The following is a 26924-nucleotide window of genomic DNA, read 5'->3' on the forward strand; positions in this document are numbered from 1 at the left end:
AGAAATCTGAGAATCCAGATGATGTGGAAGCATTGCAGCGGTTTGAAGAAACCTCCATCTTTAAGGATGGGCGTTATCAAGTGGAGTTGCCATGGCGACAGACTCATCCTCCACTTCAAGACAATTACCGCATTGCAAAAAGGCGTCTTGAGAGTTTGAAAAGGAAACTACAAAGGGATGTTACGCTCTACAGCAGATACAATGATGTGGTGGAGGACTACTTAACACAAGGAATGGCTGAAGATGTCCCTAAGGAGTGTACACCACCACCAAGCAGTCGGATTTACTACTTACCTCACCATGCTGTACTGAGGGAGGATAAGGTGACAACGAAATTGCGAGTTGTCTTTGATGCTTCATCCCACGAAGATGGCAGTCCCTCACTCAATGACTGTCTCTTAACAGGTCCCAATTTGAATCCAGATCTGATGAGTGTTTTGATCAAGTTTAGACTGCATGAAATTGCATACATGGCAGACATTAAGAAGGCATTTTTACAGATTTCACTCTCAGAAGTAGACAGGGACTCTGTAAGATTTCTGTGGTTCACAGGCCCACCAACGGAGGATAATCTGCGTGTCCTCAGGATGACAAGAGTGGTGTTTGGAGCTTCATCCAGCCCATTTTTACTGGCTGCCACCATTAGGAAGCACCTGAGACAATATGAGGGTAAACACCCAGAAGTGATAGACATTGTCCGTTCCTCACTTTATGTGGATGACTTTATCTCAAGTGCAAAGGAGGTGGCAGAAGCTCAGGCAGTGACAACAACAGTCAAAAATATTATGTCTGCGGCAGGCATGGAGCTGTGTAAATGGATGACGAACTCTCCTGAGCTTAGAGAAAAATGGCAGGAGATCTCGTTGGATTGCACTGCACAGCCAGAAACACACGGGTCGGTCCTGAAGGTTCTAGGCCTGGTGTGGAGGCCTGCCACTGATGATTTTGTGTTCGACCTCAGAGGGCTGCTTGACATTCTGAAGGTGAGAGAAAACACTAAAAGAAGTGTTCTGCAGTCCTCCGCTCGCATTTTTGACCCTCTTGGATTCTTGACCCCTTTCACAATCAGGATAAAATGTTTATTCCAAGAGATGTGGGAGAGGGGACTCAGATGGGATGAGGAGCTGCCGCCCGATTTGACTAAGAAGTGGCAACAGTGGTGTTCGGAGCTCCCCCAACTGCACCAGCTGTCAATCCCACGTTGGTATAGAACACACACACAACGGCCAAATGGTCAGGATCTAAAGCTGCATGTGTTTTGTGATGCAAGTGAAAGGGCTTACAGTGCAGTTGCTTATCTTCAGGGAGAAACGAGTGACGGAAAAGTGACCACAAGCCTCGTTGCATCCAAGTCCAGAGTGGCTCCACTGAAAAGAATGACGTTGCCACGGCTGGAGCTGATGGGAGCTGTAATAGCAGCCAGGCTGGGGAGCACCCTCAAGGAAACACTGCGGCTTGACAAGGCCCAGGTGAGACTATGGACAGACTCAATGATAGTGCTACACTGGATTCGCAGTTCTGCTCACAAGTGGAAACAGTTTGTAGCAAATCGAGTGACAGAAATTCAGACTCTAACAGATCCACAGTCATGGTCTCACTGTAAGGGAAAAACAAATCCAGCTGACCTTCCCACTAGAGGTCTAACAGTACAGGACTTGAAGCTGAGCACACTGTGGTGGAATGGTCCTTGTGCTTTGATATCACCTGATCAGTTAGAGAGCAGTCAGGAAGACATTCAGGAAGATGAGGTAAAGTCTGAGCTGAGATCCAAATATCAGCTTGTTGTACAGCTTGTTAATCAAGACACAAACTTCTTAAAACCTCCTTTGTGTCTAGAGAAGTACAGTAGACTGAAAACCGTGCTCCGAGTGACGGCTTGGATGAAAAGGTTTATCGCTAACGCCCGCTCAACTACAAAAATGAGTGGTGAACTGACAGCAGAAGAGCTGCATGAAGCAGGAAAATATTGGATAAAGGTTATTCAGAACCAGAGTTTCAGCTCCGAAATTCAATCGCTCAAAACAGGAAAATGCACACATGCAGACTCCAGAATCCGACAGCTGAAACCCTTTCTGGACCAAGATGAGCTGCTTAGTGTAGGAGGACAGCTCCAGCATTCCGACTTCTCTTACAGAGAAAAGCACCCATGGATTTTGCCCAGCGATCACAGATATACCGAAATGCTGGTACATTATCAACATGAGAAGGTAATGCATGCAGGGGTGCGAGACACTTTAGTGCACACGAGAGAACAGTTTTGGATTTTGAGAGCACGGCAAGTAGTTAAGAAGGTGGTGTCAAGATGTGTATTTTGCAAAAGATTCAAAGCAAAGGCTGGGCAACAGACAACAGCACCGCTGCCCAAGGACAGAATAACTGAGTCACCACCATTTGAGATCACAGGTGTGGACTTCGCAGGGCCACTCTATGTGAAGACACAGAACTCCATGACCAAGGCGTACATAGCGCTGTTCACTTGCGCTGTAACCAGAGCTGTGCATTTAGAACTGGTCTCAGACCTATCAACAGAGAACTTTCTGCTGGCACTGAAAAGGTTTGTCTCAAGAAGAGGATTATGCAAGGTGATCTATTCAGATAATGCCAAAACATTCAAGAGAGCTGATCAGGATCTGAAGGAACTCTGGAAAGGCATCAAAGATCCACAGCTACAAGAATTTTTCTCAGAGAAGGGCATCACCTGGCGGTTCATCGCTGAAAGAGCAGCCTGGTGGGGGGGATTCTGGGAAAGGCTTGTAAGGTCAGTCAAAGTAATTCTTAGGAAGGTGCTTGGCAGAGCTAAACTTGGCTTTGAAGAAGTGTGCACCATTCTAGCTGAAGCTGAAGCCATAATAAACTCGAGGCCACTCACTTACGTGCACAATGACGTGGATGAACCACAGCCGCTGACACCTTCTCACTTCTTGGTGGGTCAGAGACTGACTTGTTTACCCCCAAAGCCATTTCCAGCTGAAACAATCCATCCAACAGCAAATAAGGAGGAGATGACACGGAGGTGGCGCTACAGGCAGAGACTTATGACCAACTTTTGGAACAGATGGCGAAGAGAATATTTACTGGACTTGAAGTCAGCCCATCGCTGCGACTCCCAGCAGCCCTCTCTGCTGAAGGTGGGAGACGTTGTGCTAATCGGAGAGGATAATCTACCAAGACAGAGCTGGAAAATGGGGCGAATTCAAGAACTCTTCCCAGGACGTGATGGTCTTGTCAGGTCATGTGCTGTTCGAACATGTTCAGGCGCCCAATGTTTATTTTCTGATGTAAATAGAGGAACTCATATATTTCCTTTATATTAAAAAGTGAGTCAATTTCTCCATATAAAAATCCTGCTTTAAAACAAAAAGGTTTTGTTGGCAGCAAGAGGCTGGCTCATCTAAAAAACCATCATACCAAGCATGATCAGCCCATTCTTTAGTAAGATATTTATTTAAAAAAAAACACACTCACACACTGAGCAGCCCAAATACATGTGCCTATTATCTTTGTTTTTAAAGCTCCATTAATCTTTTTTTTTAAATTGAACATCATGTATATAACAGTATTGGAGTCTTTAACCAAGATAACGTATTTCTCCAGTATTTACGAGGGCCTCAGAAACCAATCATCACCCCAGGGACCTGAATATTCAAACCATCCCATCTCCTCAGAGATTAGGTCCATAAAAGTATTGCTATTTCTGCCATATCCCCTCTTTGCACCAGGGAAGGGACCCAACTTAAGGGAATTTATAACCCGATAGCCTGATTGAATCCAGAATTATTTGCACAGCTTTAAAGACCTGGACCTAAATAAAAATAAATTAAATCTCCCTAGAGAAATAATTGAGTCTTTTCTTGGTTTAAATGGATGGCTTAATGCCTTTCTTTTTCATTAAAATAGAGTTTATAGAAAATATCTGAATAATTGAACAATCATTGGTGATTTAGCTGTTAATAATATCCTTATATGTGAGCATATATTGTGTTTTAATTTCCTATTTGTTGACAAGGTAGAAAATTCCCAAAGCAGGTTGTGGAGATTATACTGCATTAAGGACATCGGCTAGAAAAGGTGTTAAAGCCTGAATTATCTGTACAGAAACTGAATAAGACACTTTTGACCATTTTGCGGCATTAAAACATGGCATACTCACTGGCTTCATCGGAGTCATAGTCATTGGTCTCCTCCTCCTCATCAGCTGGAGGGGGTTGATGTCGGGGCGGGGGTGCACTATAGGGTGTGGGCTGCCTCCTTTCCTCTCTTACAGCAGGCGCTCCTCTCTGCTCTGAAGCGTAAGCACCTACATCTCCTGCCATAGGACCTACAAATACATTTTGTTAAATGAAACCGAGGCTGAAGCAGATTAGACTTTGATACTCTTAGCTCCAACCAAAAACTTTAGGATCGACCTAAATTAAACTTCAACCCTCTTCTCATCAGCTTTCCTGTGCCTACTGAAGGAAAATAAGCCCCACAGCATGGTGCAGCCACCACCATGTTTAACCCCGGAGTTTTAAGGATTTTTAAGATAAATACTTTTCAACTTCTGTAAAGAAAAGCAATGTGTTTACACCTTTAAGCTTTCTCTTTCAAATTCTCTTCTTAGAAGATATCACTCAGGACAAACTCTTTAAATTACACTTCATAATGTATATGTATTAAATAACCATGAGACATGACAACAGATTTAGACAGAAATTGTAATCTGCTAAGTCCAGAGAAATTGCTTAGGGTTACAGAAGGCAGCGTTTAACAACAGGGCTCGCTTCTTGTTGAAGTCGGCCCCGAATCACAGTTAGAGAAGAATTTTATACAACTCCAGTCTGCCACATCATCACATCATTACATCATACAAGTTTATAAATGATTTTGCACTGCACTGAACCTTTCCATATCAATGCCATTAAAACATGACTTTAAACTGGTTTTCCTTTTCTTCTACACTGTTTACCTTCTGATCACTGCTGCACTTTATAAATGGAAATGTTCATTTCCCTGTTAAGCTGTTCATTCACTGTTTGAAAAGCTTTATGCATAGACATTTTGTTTTGTATACAGTCTGTGTATAGAAAATAAAAAAGAAAGTTTGTCTAAGTCTAAGTCACTATGTTTTTAAATCCATGACATGGCTTTCATTCCATTCCCAAATCTTCTCCTACATAATAAGGATGGCTATTCATCCTGACAGAGGAACTGTCCAAATTAACTAAACTGGTTGGCAATAACATTAGTTAGACAACAACAGGTAGATATAATTAGGGTTTAACAGACTCCCACATCATCAATAAAAAAAAAAATCACTTTCCTCTATTGAGAAATTAACCTTTTCTCACCTTGCTGGGACATGGTAGCTTGAACCGGTTGTGCCCTGGAGCTTTGTACAGGCACCATCTTCTTCATCACCACTGGACTTCCCTGACCTGCCTCTTCGGGGCCGACCCCCCCTGCAGCCATACGCATAGCTGGTTTAGGAGCCACAGGAGGATAAGCAGAACGGGCCTGTGTCTGCGCACCTAAAGGTAAACATAAACTAATGTCACACAGAGACTCCCGAAATGCTGAATCCCCCTAAATGTATTCTGTAAAAGCCTCCTGGAGACATAACACCACAGAGTTTTACTTGCAGATGGGTTGACCTATATATACGACAGTAAGTTGGGTGAGCTATTGCCTTTACAGGCAGCCTACAGGAGTGTTTTTGAGGGGTAAAACAACACAAATCCTACTGAGATGGAAATTTAGCTGTTTGACCCATTAGATCAGCACCACATGGAGGCTTGTTCCAAATCCCAGCATGCAACACCTGACTGGCTAATTGAAGGACTTCATCTCAGTCAGCAGCATCAATAGGTGGCACTGCAACCTTAGGGGAATTACGGAAAAAAAGGTAGGACTATTGGAAATGGATCAGTCATAAAACATGGTGCATTAATATAAAAAACCCCATAAAGAAACCAACAAGCCGTGACAAACCTGTAAAAAATGACACAGCAAGAAACATTGGTCTCTTATAATAAAAAATAAAGCTATATTTTGCCAGTGTGTGTGTTTTCTTTCAGAGTGAATAAGTCCCAACAATGACTCAGCACATGTTTAAATAAAGGTGACAAGCCATGCAGCAACTTTTCTACCATTCTGAGTGAGACCCAGAAAGCATACTTTTAGTTCTCTTTCCAACAGCCGTGTCTAAATGTCGACACAATGCTTAATTTTTAGTGGCCTTGAAGTTTTAACTGCAAATCAGCACATCTGGTTCAGCAAACTGAAAATCTGAAAGTGGTGGCAATTTTTTTTTTCCTTTTATAAATGGGCAACATGGCACACTGCCCAGGGAAGCAAAGCCCAGAGGGCGCCACAAGCATGCTGAGTACGGTAGGTTAAATATGGCCTATATACGTGTTGTTATGTTGGACTGGGATTTGTTTAAGCACTGAGAGGAAATACGTCTTTTTAGAGATCAGGAAGGTTATAAAACTGAACATTTGCTTATCTTTAGACTAACTTATAAGACTTACAAAAGGTCACCTCTCAACTAGATAATTCTACACAGGTAAAACATTCCTTAGAAAAAGTTTGGCAGTTTGATGGGATATGAAGGTAGATTTGTTTCTTTATCATTTAATCAAAAAAAAAAAAGGTTGCTTCAATCACAAAATATATTTTCAATTAAAAAAACCTTCACTTCAATGAACAAAAAAATGTTTCAATCAAAGAAAAAAGTATTTCAATACAAAAATATATTTGAGACTCAAACAAATACATTTGAACACTGCTTTTCTTTGATTGAAAATGTCTGATGGGGAAACGCAGCTCGACGAAACACATTTTAACACTGGCATACAGCTTGTTGGCCAGTGGCGACCATGACTTCTTTGTCAGAAAGATGTCGTTGGTGTAGACACTTGTCAATCAAACATGTCTGACCAATAGAGAAGCACCCGCCCACTGCAAAACGTTTGCGTCAAAACTATTCAATCAAAAAAATTTAAACTTCAAACCTTCTTGCACATAAAAAAATGTGATTCAAATAAATTAATAAATAAATAAATTAATTAAATAAATTCAAATTCAATAAATAAATTGAATTGAACTTCAAATGTTTTTTCTTTGATTTTTTTTTTTTTGATTGAAACAACTTTTTGGGAATTGAATGATTAAGACGCAAATGTCCTACCCATATATGCCCAAACCCAAAATAGATCCCTTCAACCAAAGAGAACATTTTCAACAATAAAAAAAAAGTGTTCAAATGCAATTTTTTGAGTCTCAAATATTTTAATTGCATTAAAAAACTATTTTCTATGATTAAAAATGTTTATCTTTTCATTGAAGTTACTTTTTTATTGATTCTGTTGTTTGTTTGAAGCCACTTCTTTTTTGACACAAATGTCCTACCCATTATATGGTCCAATCAAAAAACAATGTTACTTCAATTTAAAAAGTTGCTTTAATCAATAAAGACTGAACTTCTATCAAATAAAACATGTTCAATCAAAGAAAAGCAGTGTTCAAATGTATTTTTTTGAGTTTCAAATATATTTTTGCATTCAAATACGTTTTTTGTTCATTGAAGTGAAGGTCATTTTTAATTGAAAATATATTTTTTGATTGAAGCAACCTTTTTTTGATTGAATGATAAAGAAACAAATCTACCTTTATAATGGGACAGACAGAGAGATTTTTCAAATATGCAATTAGTGCTAAAACCACCACTGTTTAAAGGAAATAGATGGTTATGATTATTTATGAATATTATCCTCTGGTATACAGCAGTGACGGTGTTATCAGATAAAATCTATAAAATGGATTTCCTTTAAAGAGACTTAGAGACTTTATTTATCCCTTGGGATTACTCCTTTAGAGAAATTCCAGTTCCAGAAACCTATATTGAGTTAATATTAAGAGTTAAAGCAAAATGCCATTAAAGATAAAAACATGACAGAAAATATAAAAAGAGTGTTTATAATATAAAAAAAAGCATAACAGAAAAAAGTTGTAATGTCCTTGAATATGTTTCCCTTAGATATAAAAATATCTGCACAGTAGAGAGCTAAAGGAAGCTACATAGTAGTTGACTTGCATTATTGCACTTGCACCTTGAAATGTCCTGACCATATAAAAGTGAAAATTATACAGGCTACACAGTAGTTGACTTGGATTATTGCACTTGTATTGCTGAGATTTACTGTAAAGGGTTAAAATCTAACACAATATATTCGGTAAGGTGAAACATTAGAAAAGGAGAGGTTTTCAGTCGTTCATTCATTTTTACTGTTTTACACAAGGTTAAAATGAATGAAAACACACATCACCTCATGTTATACCTCATTGTAATCTTTTCCTTAAAAAACCTAGAAGAGTTCATTGAGGACATGGTTTGGTGTTAAGAGAGGAAGAGAAAATATATTTTTTAATAAAAACATTGAAAATGATATTTGTCAGGTGTTAACTTTTTGTCTTTGTTTAAACTTTTTCGGCAAAAATACAAACGATCGAGCAAACAAAGAACAGTGTTCAAACATCTCTACAAACATAAGCCAGGGATCATTGAATCTAACGGATCAATGAAAGCTTTTAAATAAAAAAAAAACTGAATGAAAATGGTTTAAGCATTCTGCTGAAGTAACCAACTTTTAACGTGAGCTTCCAGGACGTTTTGTAAAAATGGAGCTTCTCCTTCAAACAGAAGGAGATTTTCCACAGACTGCTTTGGAAACATGGAGAAGCCTCCTCCTCGCTGTGTGCTGTGATGGGAAGATCAAAATAGGTCCCAGTCAAACCTAAAACAAATGGGTTTATGTGTCTTCTCATATTCAGATGCCAGGGAAACGGAAACTAGTGGATCACTAATAAGAGGTTTGTATCACAATGCCGAATGTTTTCATTTTCTCGCTGTATTGGTTATTTCCATTCACTCCTACACAAAATAAGCAGCTGATCACTCTTAACAATATCTGACTAATTAGTCAATCATTCAGAGCAGACTGAGGCCCTACTGTAGGTGGGGACTTTTAAGGAGGAGGTTTAAGACAGATGGCAACAAGAGATCCGGAAGCAGTGTGAGACATTTATTACGTGATGTTTATAGCCATAACATGTAAGGCTTTTTCAGCAGTGATCCAATAAATTAACTTTACAAAGAAGAGAAAACACTTGCCTGAACTTTGCTCATCAGATGCTGAAGCCTGACTCTGATTGGAAACTAAGAGAAAATTATTGTTAATCATTTGTCATGATTTTTTTTTTAGCAAAGCAATGCCTGAAGACAATTTTACCAGGTGGTTTTGGCTGAGTTGTCGCCTCCCTTGTCACAGAGGCTGTCGGCTTCCGAGGCTCGGCTGCCTCCTTAGGAGCTGTCTCCTTCTGTTTAGACAACGGCATGGGCGACGGGAGGAACTGCTTCGGAAAACCTTTGAAGAACCAGGCACCGGATCTCTTCCACACCTGAGAACAGCTTAGTTGTTAAATCTCAAAGGAAGTGAATGGAAGCATCATAGGATGTTCAAAACTCTGTTTCTTTTTGCTTTTCTCTCACCTCACGCTGTTCTCTGCAGATCTTGCACAGCCACACAGGGTGTGGTCGGCTGCCACACTGTGTGCCACACTTTGTGCACATGTTCTACACAATCCAGGGGAAAAAGTAGATAACAGCCGCTCTGTTTTTAGATAGCTAATACAAATGCATATTTAAAGACTACAAGTTATTGCACTTTCTCATCCAGTTGCTGCCTTTTGTAACTGCTACCTTTTTGCAGTCCTCACAAACGACGGAGCTGACCCCAGGTGAGCCCAGCTGTTCCCCACACAACAAACAGCGAGAAACCCCGTCTCCACACACGGTCTTCTTCATGTCATCCAGGCGGTTTATCAGGTGCCTGCAGCATCACACAGTTAAGTCTTACTCACAAAGCCACTGGTAATTACTGCAGGTAGAAATTATGCAACTCATTTTGCTCAACTTAAAATAAAAAAATGAAATAAAAAAACGAAAATCTTCTTCGAGCGTCTCTCACCCAATTCTCTCCTGCTCCATGGCCTCCATTTTCTCAGCACGGGCAATCACATTGTTTATAATCTTCTTCTCTTCATCTGTTAGGTCTGGACCAGGACCAGAACCAGGCTGCATTGTCCAATTCCCCCTGTTGGTGTAATACAATCCTATATTTACCTTAGTTTAAGATTTTACATCTCAGATCATTCATTTCCAAAGAAATTGAGGGGAAAAAAAGCAATTTTATTATTGCCTTTACTGACTTTTTTCATATAGCTTTAATTTTATTGCATTTATTGAGTGGTTTATATCCCCAATCCTTACTAAATCACTGGTTAACATTAGCTTTTATGTGTCAATGGTAAAACACTCAAACTTCTCCAATAACATTTCAGTTTTGGAAACAGACAGAGGAACATTGACCAATTTCTCAAACTCATTTAAAATTCTCTCTTATCTTTAGCTCACCTCACAGATTTCCTTTATGATGTAGGTGTGAGGAAATAGGCCATGAAAAAGGTTTTTTTTTTTTATAGTAAATTATTCTACTTTCACTTTTTTATATAAATCTTCAACTGGTAAAAATTACAAAACTAACAATACATCAATAGTGTTTATGTATGGTTAGTGGACAGCATCCATCAGGCTGTGAGTTAGGAAGCAGCCATTGCTGTATTTAGAAGCGGTGAAACCTCTGATGTCCAGTGGTGTTTAGGTTTGTCTGCATCAATGACTGAGAAGAACAAAAAGCGTGTTAAAGGTGTCAGGTGTGTGTTCACTGACAGGATGCACCATGGAGGTCCCAGTGGGTTTTCTGAGAGCTGCTGGAGAAGAACCACGCCTACTGCTCCTTAGAGTCACCACCTTACTTAAGGTAGAAAGTGTGCTTTGGGCAGATGAGTAGGTTAGGTAGGTAGTAGGTAATCTTCAACTGGTAAAAATTACAAAACTAACAATACATCAATAGTGTTTATGTATGGTTAGTGGACAGCATCCATCAGGCTGTGAGTTAGGAAGCAGCCATTGCTGTATTTAGAAGCGGTGAAACCTCTGATGTCCAGTGGTGTTTAGGTTTGTCTGCATCAATGACTGAGAAGAACAAAAAGCGTGTTAAAGGTGTCAGGTGTGTGTTCACTGACAGGATGCACCATGGAGGTCCCAGTGGGTTTTCTGAGAGCTGCTGGAGAAGAACCACGCCTACTGCTCCTTAGAGTCACCACCTTACTTAAGGTAGAAAGTGTGCTTTGGGCAGATGAGGCTAATAACAGTGAACATTGGATATATTTCTATTTAATAATTTTGACCTCCATCATCCTATTGACTTTTATTATAGGGATCTCACTATTACTCTATTTTTTTTTTTTTTTTTTTTTTTTTTTTTTACACTTCAAGCTGTTTTAACCTTTTAGTATAGCCCTGACTGTAGGTAATGTTAGGTAGATAATGTTAGGTAGTCAATTTTTTTGTCTTTTGTCTTTGTTTTTTCAGGTTTAGGAGTTTGCCTTGCAATTGGAGGGTTGTCGGTTCAAGCCCAGGCTCCGGCTTTCAATGTCGTTGTGCCCTTGGGCAAGAAACTTCAACTGGATTGCCTACTGATGGTGGTTAGAGGGCCCGGTGGCGCCATTGTATGGCAGCCTCACTTCTGTCAGTGAGCCACAGGGCAGCTGTGGCTACAATGTAACTTGCCACCATTAGTGTGTGGGTGAATGACTGAATGTAGTGTGACTGACTTTAGCGTAAAGCGCTTTGGTCAAGTCTCCTGACTTGAAAAAGCGCTATATAAGCACTATGTAGATAATGTTAGGTATATTATTAATCCATATTTTCCTGGAGATATCTCCTGAATTCTTAATCAGCACACATCTGCTTTAATTGAATGAAACGTTCACTCTGTTCTTTCCCATTTTGCTGCATAAGGAAGAATATTTTTGGGATGCAACAGCAGTATTTTTTATAGGAAAATGACAGATGACAACAAAGAAGTAATATATATTAAAATAAGATAAACTGGAAAAAAAAACTACAATGAAAAATAAAATCAACTAAGACAGTGCCTCTAAATTGAATTACAATAATTTAATCAGCATTAAGGTAAATCAAAGTAAAATCCATTTACTAATTTCACTACATGGAAAACTGAATTTAATGGTTAAAGCAGGCATTTATTTATTTTTAAAGTGTTTTTTGTGGTATTATAAATTAGGTTTGTGTATTTTTTAAAGATTGTCTTTGTGGGTCTGACATCTGGCTCTTTTAGCCAAAGAGTAATGAAATAAAAAGAAAAAAAATCAGATTTATACTCTAAATATTGTTAAAAAACAGTTTTTTTAAGGTGTTTTGAGCTGAAAAATTTGAGCATACACAAACCTGTAGAAACCACTAAAGACTTTCATATTAGAAATGAACTAACTACATGTTAGCTACAACAAAACAAAACGTAATTTATATATATTATACTATATCCAGATTAAAGATTTAAAAGACATAGTGGTAAAGATCAAAAAGTAAAATAAAACTGACAAAAACTTGTGTGTTGAGTGTCTATATATTTGGTGAGAACAAACATATAGACATGCACACACACAGACAGACAGAAATATTTATTTATGTCTTAGTGTAGAGTTTTCCACACCTAATGAAGTTAAATTTGCAATTAAATATTAAAATTATATTTAATATGAGATAGCCAAGCTGCCAGTAAGTATAGTGGATGCTCTCTAACATGAGGCTTTTGAAAAAAGAAAAGGCAAGAAACCTGAGGAAGGCTTTAAAACACAAACAATGGAAGCGTTCAAAGCACAAAAAATGAGCTTGTTGTACTTACTGCTCTTTATCACTGTGCCACAGACCACACGACAGAAAAAGAAGCAGGTGAAACAAAACATGACACCATTAAACATGATGCAGAGACTCCGAGGCGGTACAAAGATAGAAATTCTGCAAAGTAGGATTACCTTGGACGCATGTTCCTCTGCCTGTCGTTGGACACCCAGCGACCTGATCCGCCACTCATCACTGTGTCTGTCATGCTGCTCAATTACAGTCTGATAAGATAATGATAAAACAGAAAAGAAAGAGGTCCGCATTGAGCAGAGGTAATCTCCGTTTGGATCACAAGCAATGGCTTTCCCTGAGTCTGCAGCACTGGCTTAACGATCATCCAAGATTCAGGATAAGCCTTCCTGATGCAACAGTGATGGAGCCATAAAAGATAGCCCATGATTACCACAAGCGACAACTATTAAATTCAACAGAAACAACAACATAACTAAAAGTCAAGTGTCACTTTCAGAAAAAGCCTGCTTACTGTCTATGAATTAGCACTTCAAGAATGAAAGATTTTGCAGCTTTCAGTGGGAGCACATGCTCAGTTCCTCATGCCAAATTCACTGCCTAATTGGTACCATCTCATCCTGCCAAGCCTGTTTGGGCAAATTAATTCCACTGAAACATATGACTTGTGCCAAAACACAGACAAAAAAAACAAATTTAAGGTAGTTATCTTGTGTTTGCTTTCCACAGTGAGGGCTAAGTATGCTTACATCTCCCTGAGTTAGAGGTAGTTGTTCTAATAGAGCATGACCTTGTGTGGATGGTAAGCGATGCATAAGTAACCAAAGAGGAAAAGAGAGTTGAATTTATAAGGCCTGTGAGATAAGGGTGAGCAAATTAGAGAGGTATGGTCAATTAATTCAGCAGCTGGTATTAAAATTCTAAGAATTACTTCCAGTTTGACAGGAAGTAGGGCTATTAGGTTTTATTTTCACAGTTTTAATGGCTTCACAGACTGATGAATATGTTACATTTGTTGACTCCTCAAATTTTGGGGGGGATTTGTTTGTTTTTTAGGGAGACATATAGATCTGGGGTTAAGCATTGGCGCTCAAGGCAGTGGATTTAGTGTAAAAAGGGAAAATATGATGCAGCAGCTGCTGTATGATTTAAACCTCAAGCACAGACTGGACAGAGTGATAATAATTACAATGGGAGACAGTGAGTGCCCAGTGTATTTCATACACCAGCACCGTAATTCAATCTCAAAGCGATGGGGTGAGGATAATATGAAGACGTCAACAGAAAATATGGCGAGTCTGCTGCATGTACACAAGTAGCCCCAGTGAAAGCCTGTCTGAGGTCTCTGCCAGAGAGCGCTCAGCGGGAGGCTGCAGCTGAATTGTGTCCTGAGGGGAAATACTGACACTCAAAGGCCAGCAGACCCCAAACAAGATCAATCTGATGAGATCAAAGCCACTGTTGAGTTTCAGATATAAGGTAGAGTGCTGTTTTTGTCTCAGGGAGGAATGCTTTTCTTGTTGATAGGGATTTTAGGGTGTTCTGAAAAAATTCCCTTTCATGAGGGTATACTGTTAAAAAACTTAGAATTTTATAGGAAACAGATTCTGGATGCGTAGAGCACATAGACACTGGCAGTTTTATTTTCACAGAGACATGCCTTCAATCATACTCCATATGTTTTATAGGATAAGGCTCATTTTCCTGTGGGAACATCCATCTGTGTTCAAGTGTTTAGTCATCCCACTTAAAGCTGTCTAACTTAAATGTAGGGTAATAGGTGAGGATGTCAAAGAGCTACACACAATCCCCCAGGGTTCAAGCTTTTAAGTAATCAGAAGATGCTGTTAGACTGTCGGGTTCATTATTAACAGTTAATTAGAGAGACAAGTTCCTCCTCCAAAAGTGAAACCTTCAAGTCCTACTGAAATCTGTTGCTGCACATATAGACATGCCAAATGTCTTCAGAAAGAAGCTTTTATTCTTAGGCACTAGACAAATATTTAGCCATAAGGCTTCTATCACAAAAAGAATATACTCGAGACAAAGCTTTTAAATAAAAAAACACTTTATCAGCTGTTAAAAGCATGGTGATGGTGGCATCATGGTGAGGGAATTAAAGAAGGATGCTTATCATCAAATTCTTCCCTGCTTCAAATCAACATCTACAGAAGTCTGGACAAAACTCAGCTCTCCGACGAGACAAAAGTGAGAAATATAGAACATTTAGTAACTCCTAAGATGACAGAAAAGTTCCGCTATATTGAACATTTATAGAAACCAATCAAATCTAACAAATGGCACCAATTCCAATAAGTGGTTGAATATTTCTCCAGAATGGTGCCTAAATAGCTTGATGATGACAAAAAAGTGTGTAGTTTCTCTAGAAATGTTAGAGGTTTTCATTTGTGACTTGAGGAACAGTTTGTTTACTTGGAATCAACAATTTGTAGTTGTAAAAGTTAGAAGAACAATCTACCATTATAAAACAAAATTATTTCTCTCTACAACTTCAAATTCACAGTTATGATGCAAAAACATTTAATATTAAAAATTATGCATCTGAATATAAGTAGTAATAGTTTTAGACTACATTTAAGACCCTGAGTATAATTTTAAACTGGTGAGGATTAAAGGGAAATCTGCAAAAAATTAAAAATTTGAATAATATTGGTGAGAATGAAAAAGAAATGTGTTGGGATCTGGAGCTGTACCACCTTCCTCCAGCAGAGTGCGCCGTGGGTCCTCCTGAGCTGAGCCTCCAACACACCTGTGGCGCATCTCATCATCAGAGCCCCAGCACTATATAACCTGCCTTCAGACCTTGCTTCAACGCCGCAGTGTTGATCTAGTTTGGTTAGCAACCTGAGCCTAGTAAACCTGAGAATCTTAGCTCTCTCCTGTTGAGATAAGATTCTAACTCTTCCTTGTTTTTGCCTCACAGGAATCCTGTCTCTCCTTGAAGCTCTGGATGAGCTTAACCTGCCGAGCCTGCCCTCGTGAGCCAAACCTGAAGACTCTTCTCTGGATTCCCCTGCAGCTCTTGGCTAAGAGTTGGAAACTCAAATCAAGGTCTGCCCTCAAAGTCAGAAGTAAGACGCTGAAGCAATTATTGGACTCTGATGAACAAACAGTCTCTGGACCCAACAGTTTCCTCTCTCAAAGAGAAACCCGGACTCCTTCAAGGTATTCCTCAGAAATATCTAAGACTCATAACTCATCAGTCTGTTTGCTAACTGAACTGTCATCCCTGCAGACTCCAGTGAACCTGCCCCCAGACCAGTACCAGCTCCAGTGCAATATTCTTGTGCTTGTGTTTTCAATAAACCTTGTTAAACTTTTCATCCAGCCTCCATGTGTGTTCTGCATATTGGGTTTACTCTGAAACCAATCATGACAAAATGGATATCAGAATATCTAAGCATGACAGAAAATGGATGGATGGATGGATGGATAAGAATATCTGCTTTTACAAGGCAGTCAAACAAAAAACCCTGGAACCTTGGAGATAATACCAAAAGGGAAAAACAAGGGCTGTGCCACTATCTCCATCCTAAAGCTGTCTGTGCCTAGGCAACGTGATGCAAGACAACATACCTTTTTTGACTTTTAATCTGTCATCTGTCAGCCTCTGGGGCCCACAGATAAGCAGCTAATTAGATGTGCTATCAATAGACACTGGGTGGGGGCTTTGCCCTCCAATGCTGCTACTGCTGCTTACAGTAAAACAGGAATTGTCTCTATTTCATTATAGTTTTATTTTCTCTGGTACCCATAGTAAATTTTGTGAATCTTTATTTCTCTTTATATTATGTCTCGTTTTTGTTTCTGTAATGTTCTTTTGTTTCCACTCTGGGCTTGTTTTTCTCAGTCTGCTTTCCTTTCTTCTACTGCCACTTTGTCAAGCTTAGTTTCACTTCCTTTAAACCTTGTTTTTTTTATCAGTCTTCCTCTGAGCCTCAGTCAGCTGTTTATATCCTATTTTCTACTATCTCTGTCTCTCTGTCTTTTTTCTTTTTTTCCCAGCAGTATCTTGACAGATCACACATTTTCTCAACCATACTGTGCTAAAGAGTCTCAAGAGCTGCCTTTCTCCATCGGCCGAAGCTAAATTATTTCACTTTTGTCTAATGTGATTGTCTTGGGGAAAGACAGCAGAATTAATTTGGATTCAGAGTGAACTTAGCTTGAGTTCTCTGGTGGCTCGCTGCAGTTTGAAGTCAGTGAATGCCCTCTGCAGCCCTGTGCAGTTATCAGATGTAATGCTTCAGTTGCAGGAAGGTCCTGCTCAGTTTTTAAGCTAATTATAATAGACTCTGCTGTCATTTTGGACCTCGTTATTCTGCAGGTATGACATCACTGCAGCCCTCAAACTCTGTCTCCTCAGCTACAGAGACCATAAAGGCATCATCTGCGTCATCTCCTAACTTAGTCTCATAGTCATCTTGTATCATGTCTTCTGCTTGTAACAGATGACTCAGTCAGTTGGTGGATTCCTCCCTGGAGAGCAGTTAATATTTTCCTATCTTTATCCTCCTTGTCTTTTTTTTATGACAGTATTTTGGGATCTTTTTAATGATGCTTTCAGAAGTGTTTAAAAGGAGCTACACAACACCTGTGCATAAAACCCAAAGTACACATCAGCAACTGCACATCACAGATAATTTGCGAGACGACAACAGCACAGACCAGATGGACAAAGATGACTAAACACTGTATGTGGATCCATGCAGTAACTGTGGGGACCCATAATCTTGAGGTAGCAAAGCAAAAACAAAAAGGCAAAGCAGAAATCGAAGGGTTGACAGCTCGAGTCCCGGCTTCCAGTGTTGTCGTGTCCTTGGGCAAGACACTCTACCTGCATTGTCTACTGACGGTGGTCACAGGGCCTGGTGGCACCAGTGTACGGCAGCCTCGCTTTGTCAATGAGCCCCAGGGCAGCTGTGGCTACAATTTAGTTTGCCACCATCAGTGTGTGCGTGAATGGGTAAATGGCTGAAAGTAGTTTAAAGCACTTTGGTTAAGTCTCCTGACTTGGAAAAGCGTTATATAAATATATTGTTATTTAACCCATAACAATAATAAATGTTTGATATTCTTGTGGGGTAAAAGCCAAATAATGTTTGATGATGTTTTCACATAACACACATTAACTTATACTGCAAACATCTTAGGTGAATTGCAACATTTTTTATTCTCCTAAAAACTCTTCTTAAAGGTCAGTATGAAGCCACAACAGTGGAACATTTTATTTGGATTTGATGAGATTGACCAGTAAATTAATACAAAATAATAGAAAGTTCTGACTGATGTGGCATGCAGCTGTCTTCAGCCAATCCAAACTCTATCTATTGGGGCACCACTCTGCAGAAGAACCTGTCTGTATGTACCTCCTTATGTTAATGTGTAATGTTGTATATGCTTCCAGGTGGGGTTTAGACACACGCTGTTCAATCTTGTGTGGATTTGTGAAATAAAGCTCTGCACTTTGAAGTCTTATCAGGTTCATGCAAAGATAATTTTGTTCATATGGTGCTCAGCAGCACATGTATGACTCACTGGGTGTAGAATATGTAAACGGTGACAGCTCAAGGTTTTAGAATGGATTAAAATGATCCTTTACTGTCCCTCAGTGGGGAAATTAAAGATTTTGAGACATGCTGGAGTAAATGAGATCTGAAAAAGCAGGCAGGGAAGCAGGGAATTGATGGATTGATCTGACATGGATCATTACAGCACAAAGAGTTTTAAAAGGGATGGGACGTCATCTCCTTTCATTGACATCCGTCTAAAACAGAGGGGTTTTACTAGGATGCCTTTATGTTTTTGTAAATAATTGATGTGCTTAAAATGAACAATTCAGTGAAGAGATGTTTGAGGTGGATGCAAACTGTAGGTCTTTCTTCATCCACATCTGAAAAAGACAATCGCTGCAGTAATCTGAAACAAGCAAAGTGGGATTAAAGTCTCTCTTTCAGGTTTAAATAATGTTATTCACTCATTAATGGATGCATGTGATTTTCATTACAGAACCAGTGTCTTTTCTTCTCAGCATCAAAATTGTCTTCCTGATGTCAGTGATCAGAGGTAAATGGGCCGACAAATGCAACCACTTTTTTTTTTACAACCGATGTTTAAAAAATACAATAAGTGAAGAAAAATGTTAAGAGCTGAAGTAAATTGGGATTAGGAGCAGAAGACCACAGCAGATAAAGCTTATTTGGCTGAAAGCATGAAACTGAAACAGTTTACAGCAGAAGAATGGTGCTCCAATCAGTCTTAGTTTCAGCTGCACCTTATAGATGCTATGGTCCGATTTGTTTTTGTATAAACATGCATAAATCAATCCTGGCTTAGGTTTAGATGTTCAGGTTGTCGGTGGTGTAATAGTTTAGAATATCCAGCAGATATTGTTCCACGTTGGCAAATAGTCTCTACTGGTTTCTTCAACATGAAAACAGGTTTGCTTTCCTCCAGTTGTCTCCACAGTCACCAGATGTCTACTTTATAAAACATCTTGGGGATGTGGTGAAACAAGATTTGAGTCATTGAACTGCAGCCAGCAAATCTGTGATCTTACTGATACGGGACTAAACTTTATGAGAATGTTTCCAACATTTCAAATATATTCTACATAAAATGGATTCAGCTCTAAAAGATAAAGATGGTTCAAGACAGGTATAACTAGTGTGTGTATAAAAATATGCTAATGTTTCTGTCGTCTTTTAAACCAGTGTTATTAGAACTGCTAGTGTACTTGTTTGTGTTACCTATTTAGGATGCTTTTTGGTATATTTACAAACCTTCTGATGACCAGCGGGCATTATAGGGACCAAAGGCTGGTCGTAATGTGCTGGACCCCACTTCTAACTTTATAGTCAGTTTAGAGGAATGATTCGAGTTAAAATAAGTTAAAGGTTTAGGCTAGGAATATATTAATATTGGTTAGGGTAGGGCAAAAATATATAGGAATTCAACATTATTGTCATTACAATGTCACAGTACGAAGCAACGAAATTTACTCTCTGCATTTAACCCATCCCGCTGGGGAGCAGTGGGCTGCCATAGTGTGGTGCCCGGGGAGCAGTGTGGGGTTAAGGGTCTTGCTCAGGGACCCAGAGTGGGGCCTGAAATCAGTGCTTCTGGGACCCAAGCGCAATGCCCTAATCGGTAGGCCACCACCACCCAAATGCAGTAAATAAAATTAGTATAAGTCAATGTGAAGTCTAAATATGGATAAAAATACAAACTGGTGTGTGTGTTCTTGGATGTGATACATTGTGGGGTCCATTTCTGGAAAAACAGCACATTGTGGGGACCGACTGCTCCTGGTGGGACCCAATGCCAGGACCCCATTGGAGGAATGCTGCTTCAGGGTCAGGGGTCACGTTTAAGACAAAAATGTGAACTAAGTTTAGTTTGGTGTTAGGCTTGACCCCGTTATGGCTAAGTTAAGGGTAAGGGTTGTGGTCAGGCTGTGGAAATTAATGGAAGTCAATGGAAAGACCCTGCAAAGATAGAGAAAGAAGTTGGTGTGTGTGTGTGTACTATGTGTCCTACTTGCAACCGTATTGATGATAATGGCTCTCAATTCCCTGAGATTCATTCACCCTCCACCAGGGATATTGCTAAAATAGGTTAATGAGAATTGGAACCAATGATTGGTTTCACTTTCATCTCACTTTCATCAGGGCTCTGTCGGTATTTGATGCCTTGGTGTAAAACTTTATGTACAACTGAAGTGGACTTTAAGCTCTGATATAGTAGAAAAACCCAATTATTCATCAGCAGCACTCATCATTGGCAACGCCATATCCCTGCAGCTCCACATCAGCAGTTTCTTCTGAACCATTTTCTGATGCCAAGTTGATGTTGGAGTGTTTTCTATTCATGTCAACACAGCATATCTATTTTATGTGTGATTCAATAATCTGGGTTCAGCTATAGATTTTTCAAGCTGCAGTTAACATAAATGTTTAATTACATCCTTCTCCATGTATCATTCTACGTCATAAAAAAGAATCCCTACAACCCGGAAAAAATTGTTTATATGCAACAATAAAGCTCATCTCACAAAATAATTTGGGAATCTGATATAGTTCTAGGATCTTACCTTAATATTAATATTTAATGTCCTATTTGTAAAACAAGAAATAATTTGATTAAAGTAACTAATGATAAGTAAATAGATCCTACAGATGCCTAAATTCTTTCTTCTCTGTTTAGTATTTTATCTTATGTTATTTATTCGGTGAATACTTTGTATAAATTTAATTACATTGTAATTATAATAAATATAAGATCAATACATTGATTCTACAAAAAAAATCCAAAACATAACACTAAAGCAAACCTTGATTAGAACAAAATAATAAATAAATAGCCATGCTGAGATACCAGTGACTCTATGGCATTAGTTTTATGGGTTTTTTGACGAAAATGGAACAAATGAGCAGCAGAACATCAGCAGGATTCATCTTGAATGGATATGTTTTAATGAAGAGGGTAAACATACAAATCCAAAGGGAAATCAGGAGCTGCTGGAATGATAACGGACGACAACCAGACAGCAAGGGAACAGAAAAGACTTATTAAATACAACAACAATGTACAGAGCTACATGCAAAACAGGTGGGTGCAATGAAAGAAACACAAAACGAAACAGGTGTCAGTAAATTTGGTTGTAAAATACATCAATTCCATGAGATTTTGTTGTAATGAAGCAGCTTTAAGGGCCGACATACTGTGCGGCATACTGATGTAACATGGCACACTGATATAAAACCGCATATAAATCTACATGTGGTAAATTAGTTGGTGTTAGGGCAGAAATGGGCCACATGCTGGGATCTGCCATAAGACATTAATTAATCACAACTGCAGCTGGGAACTCTTTTTACTTTTTATGAACATCCACATCCTGCCAGGAAGATAGATATATGTTTGTGACTTGCAGCCCTCTTACATAATCATGCTCCAATCCAGGCAACATGATAAACATTTTATTTGTCCCTCCAAATTGGTTGGTTATTGATTTGTTAGGATAGGCTTATGTGCATCAATATATAAAAATAATACTTTCAATTTAATAATAATAAAAAAGAGAATTTTAAGGAAATATAACACAAAATACATATATATATTTATATGCACCTTTTTCTTCCTTTTTAGTATTTGATATGTTATAAAAATAAATACTTTCTATTATTTTTGGCTGGTTTACAAATGTTAAAAGATGTTAAAAATGTAACCAGAATATAACATTTTTGTTTTATTTATCCACCTTTTTTAGCTCAAACTAAAATTTAAAGAGTGTTTGCAAAAAATTGTGTCAAACTAAACCTCACTAACTAACTATAGACTTTTTTCTAGACAGTTCATCTTTACTATTTGCAGGAAAATACAACAGTAGATTGCAGTGTGGAAACTAATTTTGGTCTTTTATTCAAATTATTTTACACCATTTATCACTATTACACAGAAGCAGTTCAACAAAACAAAAAGATATATGCAATATTTACATGTTTAAATGTAAACTCTTGTCAGCTTGGTGGCATTGTTTTACGTAGTGCACCTATTTTACCCTGAGAAGAAATTAAATAATGTCCTTCCTACAGTTTATGTTTTGAACAAACATGCTGACTTATAACCAACCACATCGAATATCAAACCTATCAGATATCATCACACTGGTAATATTAAAGTCGGCCCAGTGACTTCTATTTAGGCTTTACACTGCATCAAAGGGTTTCATATAAACAAACGGCAATTTTAGCTTCACTAAAATGAATCATTTCTATGTATTCATGTTGATCAAACTGAATGAATAAATGCATTGTGCCACATCCTACAGAACCTTGTAAAATATTCACAACCTTTATATGTATAGAGGAGGATTATCGCAAATTTATAAAAAAAAACACACCCCTTCACTTAAAAAAAATGATAGATTGTCAGTTTCCTTGTTTTTGGTGGGTAGGATATTAAAGCTAATGAAAAGTGGTGAGATTATAGTGATGAAGAAAAAAGCAATACATTTCCTTATATCACGCCACCTTAGAGTATACATGGTTTCCTTTTTATCAAGGAAACAGAAAAGTTCAGGATAAAGTTGTGGAGGAGTTTGAAGCATAGACCTCCGTTCAATCTGAATGCATCAGAAAATTAAATAAAAATGACTCAACTGCAAAGCTACCAAAACATGCTGAGCTTCTTCCTGAGTGCTTGTCAATAGAAAGAGCTTTAGAAGAATCCAAAACTCTATGAAAGGGAGAATATGCCTCAGATTTCACTCCTAATATGTGATGACCAATTGAAAACATGAATTTCTTAAGGGCTACCCAATAAAAATTCACTAGTTCATAACAGGGATCTCCAAACATTTGATACTTGAGTTTTGTAGACACCTGCAAGTCAGACATTATTTCATTCAGAGACTGAAATACCTTTGTCTGACCAAGGCCTAACACATACATTTGGCACTAATAAAATGAGTATACCCTTCCAAAATAATTGGAATAAGGGGGAGAGAAAATACTATGTGCAAGAAAAATGGGAGAGGAAAGGGATTATAATGATACCTGTAGAAAATTAAAAGCACATATGTGAAATTCAATATATCTCAACTTATTCAAAGATCTGGCAGGAGTTGTGCTGGAAAAAAAGTTTTAATGCAATTCTTCATTTCACCAATTCCAAAAAGATACAGATGATATGGAGATGTGGCATGGATGGGACTAACCCTTTTCATATTTTCTCGAACTGTCAAATGATTGAGAAATACTGGGTGAGGATTCATCACTGTCTTCCACTTCTCCTTTGAAACTGTGTATCTTGGTAATATGATGGCCTTAATAAGAGAGATAAACAATTACAATATATTTTACAATGCATTGAAAAAAAGAGGCATCACCAGAAAACGGTGGAAGAGTGAAGTGAGGGTGGGATCAACATTATACAAGAAATTTCTATGATAGAAATAGTTTCTTCTCGGCTAAATTTGCAAATGCACTCGCTTTATAGAACTTGTTGGAAATTGACTTAATATGTCGAACTGATTTTATGTGAAATAGATTTGTAAATAATTGTTGAGCATGATAATGCCAAGGTAAAAAGGTACCTCCATCTTTGTTTTTTTTTGTTGTTCTGAAAGAAAAAAAGAAGAGAACCGTTCGAAATGTTTTGGTGTGTTGTTCTGTTTCTCTTCATAAAATATGCATATGAAAAAACTGAGAAAGTGTTTACATAGAGATCCAGTCAATAGGATTATTGTTAGTCTGATGGGGCTGCAAAATATAGCTCTAGGTTTCTAAGAATCCACAAATCTGGCTTTTGAGGAGGAGTATCACGAAGAGCAATGGTGTTGAATAAAGTAGCTGACCCTGTAATCTAATCTACCTATATGCAAAATGCTATATGCAGCTGATAACTAATATGACACATTGGTTCGAACCCACATTTGCCAAAGCGAAATATGGTAATGGCAGTGTCATTCTGTGGGGATACATTTCCTCACCAGGGATCAGGAAGTTTGTTTAAAGTTGACCGGAAAATGGATGACGCTAAACACAAGACAATATGTGAAGAAATTTTTTTAACAATTGCCAAACACATGAGACTGCAGGGACAGTTTCCATTGTGGCTGACAAAAAGAGTGTTAGAAAGGTCTAGTTAAAGTAGTGATCTAAATCAAATTTGAAATCTGTAGCAAAACTTCTGGGGGTGGGAAGACTACTTATCCATCTAATGGCATTACAGCCTTTTAAGCCAACTTCACAGATTTAGTCTCTGATGTCTAATGCTTAAACATTAGTCACTTGGAGTGAATGATGGAGACGACAGAAAAACAACATGAGGAAACCATCCACTCCCACTGAGATGGCAAAGCTCCTTCCATCTTTTAAGAAAATGCTGAGATGCCAACATGGTAACACACTGTGCCTCGGAACGACGCAAGACTGTAAAGCAATGCACCACACAGAGCCCTCCACTGCAGAAAGAACTCATCACTCAGCATTTTTTAATTATTTACAACCCTCAACCACATGGCCCTTTGCTCTGAGTAAGTTCTCTCTTTAAAGCATTAGTACGTGCCTTCTGCACCTTAAAGTGGATTTAGGTGAAAGGAGGGTGAATCATAGAGCGCCACAGATTGAGAAACTCTGTTTTGGGTGACAGTATGTGTGGTAGTCTGTTTGATCTTTGCGCTGACAAATTATCAATGTTTTGTGCTCACAGTGCTGGTGTGACGGGGACCATCTGCGGGACCATCTGTGAGGACTCTTCACCTTCTAAATGTGAGGGAGCCGTAACGCTTTAAGAAACACAGATACATCCGCTAGGCAAGCACGGCTCCAGGACATGCCTCGCTAGAGAAAAAACAGGAAAAGACCGTCCAGTGACCAACAATCTACCCTGCTGTTACCCTGCTACAAATGTTGGCTCTAATTAACAGACCTACTTTGCTAGGTTTTTCATTCTTAAAGCAACTCAATGCACAGCAAATCCATATCAGACACTGTGCACCGCAATCAATAGGATTTACCTAAGATCTGTATCAGAAAATGTCTCCTGACCGTCATTTTCTAGGATTAGTCTTATGTGATTCAGAAAGAACTTGTGTCGCAGCCTTTCTTTGGAACTCAAGTGTGTCTGAAAAAAGCAATACGACATGAAGCAGTGAATTAACTGCACTCAGTAAGAGCCTGCAGAAAGTCTCATATTTGCAGGGCTGATGGTAATTCATTCTGGTATGCCCCAGAGGGAAGAGGTGGGACTCTGACGACTGCTTGCTGATGAATTGGTCAGTCAGGCTCCTTTAATTCCCTCCCATGATCCTTTCCCATCTCTGGGAAACAGGCAGCAGACAGAAGCTTTAAATCAGAGGGGCTGCTTGTAAAGACACTCAGCAGCTCCCCTTGTAAACTGAAGCATCCAATGTGGAGATACTCCACATTCAGGGAATCTTTGTTGGCAAATTTCACCTGCGGGTTATCCGACTCTCCATCCAGCCCTGGAGATGAACTAGCAGTTACAATACCCCTGGGTATTTCTCAACACATCTCAGTTGGCAAGCTGATGTAGTTCAGAGTGTGAAACGTTTTTAGAAAAAAGATTTGGTGCATTTTTTTTTTAGATTGTATCATGAACATTCCCAAAAAGAGATGTATTTTGGTTGATTTCTTTCTAATAATAATGCTTCTTCGTAATAAGGCCTCTTTATTTTTGGAGGGGGGACGTGACTCAGTCAGCAGGTGTACTATAAATGACGCCTATGTTCCTCCATAAAACTGTTATGAGTTCAATTCCCAACCCTGCACTATTTAATGAATGTCCTGCCCTTCTCTGACTGCACCTCTTCTTTTTAAGCTGCTGATTAATAACGGCCACTGGTGTCACAAGACTGAAAAAAATCGGCTTATTTCCGACTATATTATGCAATATTTATAAGGAAAATCCATCTGCTAGTTGAGCTGTAGCATTGTGCATGTAGGTTGCATCCTTTAAAAAAAAAAAAAACAGCCAAAATCCTTTGCCCAACAGCCTTATGTGGAGGCAGTGTGATGATGTGTGCAAACATCTCCTTCACTGGAAAAACAAGGCATGTCCTCGTTGGAGGTAAAATCAATGCAAACAGATAAGAGTTAAATAATAAAACCTCACTCTCTTTGAGTTGGTGCTCTCCAAGATGTCAAAGCTCGCCCAAACAGAATAGTTTACAGTCTCCGTCCAGAATTTCCTTATCGAGACAATAGACTAACCTTCCTGCAGTTTCGACTCTGCTTTTTTGGAGAAAACAACACAACAACTTTGAGTGACTGGATAAATGGGATACCATCCCAGTTTGTTTAATGAATACATTGATTGCTATTGTGTTTCATTTCACAATCCATAACCATCCAATAAATAATAAAGAACAGTCACTTAGGTGGTAATTCTAGTGTTTCACAACTCCTCCACTCAACCAACAAGCTTCCTCACCACATGCTGCTGCCGCTACCAGGTTTCTCCATGTAATCAGGCTGATTTGCAGCATTAGTTTTCTGTATTGAATAAGTGGGAAACACTCAATGAATTGAGCTCAGATAAGAAGAAGGTGTTATGGTCTGAAGCAGGCGACCAATACGGACCTATGAACTGAAAG

The 26924-nt window shown here is 38.8% G+C and overlaps 1 protein-coding gene across 2 annotated transcripts in view; it reads right to left on the reverse strand.

Moving 5' to 3' along the window:
• The window catches only part of LOC119783965 (rabphilin-3A-like), a 38019-nt gene that overhangs the window by 8064 nt on the left and 3031 nt on the right, over positions 1-26924 (reverse strand). Inside the window, exons 2-10 of one of the 2 annotated variants that reach the window (XM_038285748.1) lie at positions 12943-13032; positions 12813-12824; positions 10011-10136; positions 9743-9872; positions 9533-9616; positions 9273-9441; positions 9155-9199; positions 5331-5510; positions 4151-4318 (exon numbers count right to left, since the gene is read on the reverse strand). In XM_038285748.1, the coding sequence (XP_038141676.1) occupies positions 4151-4318; positions 5331-5510; positions 9155-9199; positions 9273-9441; positions 9533-9616; positions 9743-9872; positions 10011-10136; positions 12813-12824; positions 12943-13016 (988 nt within the window). In that variant the 5' untranslated portion in view covers positions 13017-13032. The remainder of the gene's footprint in view (positions 1-4150; positions 4319-5330; positions 5511-9154; positions 9200-9272; positions 9442-9532; positions 9617-9742; positions 9873-10010; positions 10137-12812; positions 12825-12942; positions 13033-26924) is intronic. The other variant, XM_038285749.1, reaches the window with a different exon arrangement.

The sequence above is a fragment of the Cyprinodon tularosa genome, unplaced genomic scaffold (assembly GCF_016077235.1).
Source record: "Cyprinodon tularosa strain WSP-4 unplaced genomic scaffold, ASM1607723v1 ctg214, whole genome shotgun sequence".
NCBI lineage: Eukaryota > Metazoa > Chordata > Actinopteri > Cyprinodontiformes > Cyprinodontidae > Cyprinodon > Cyprinodon tularosa.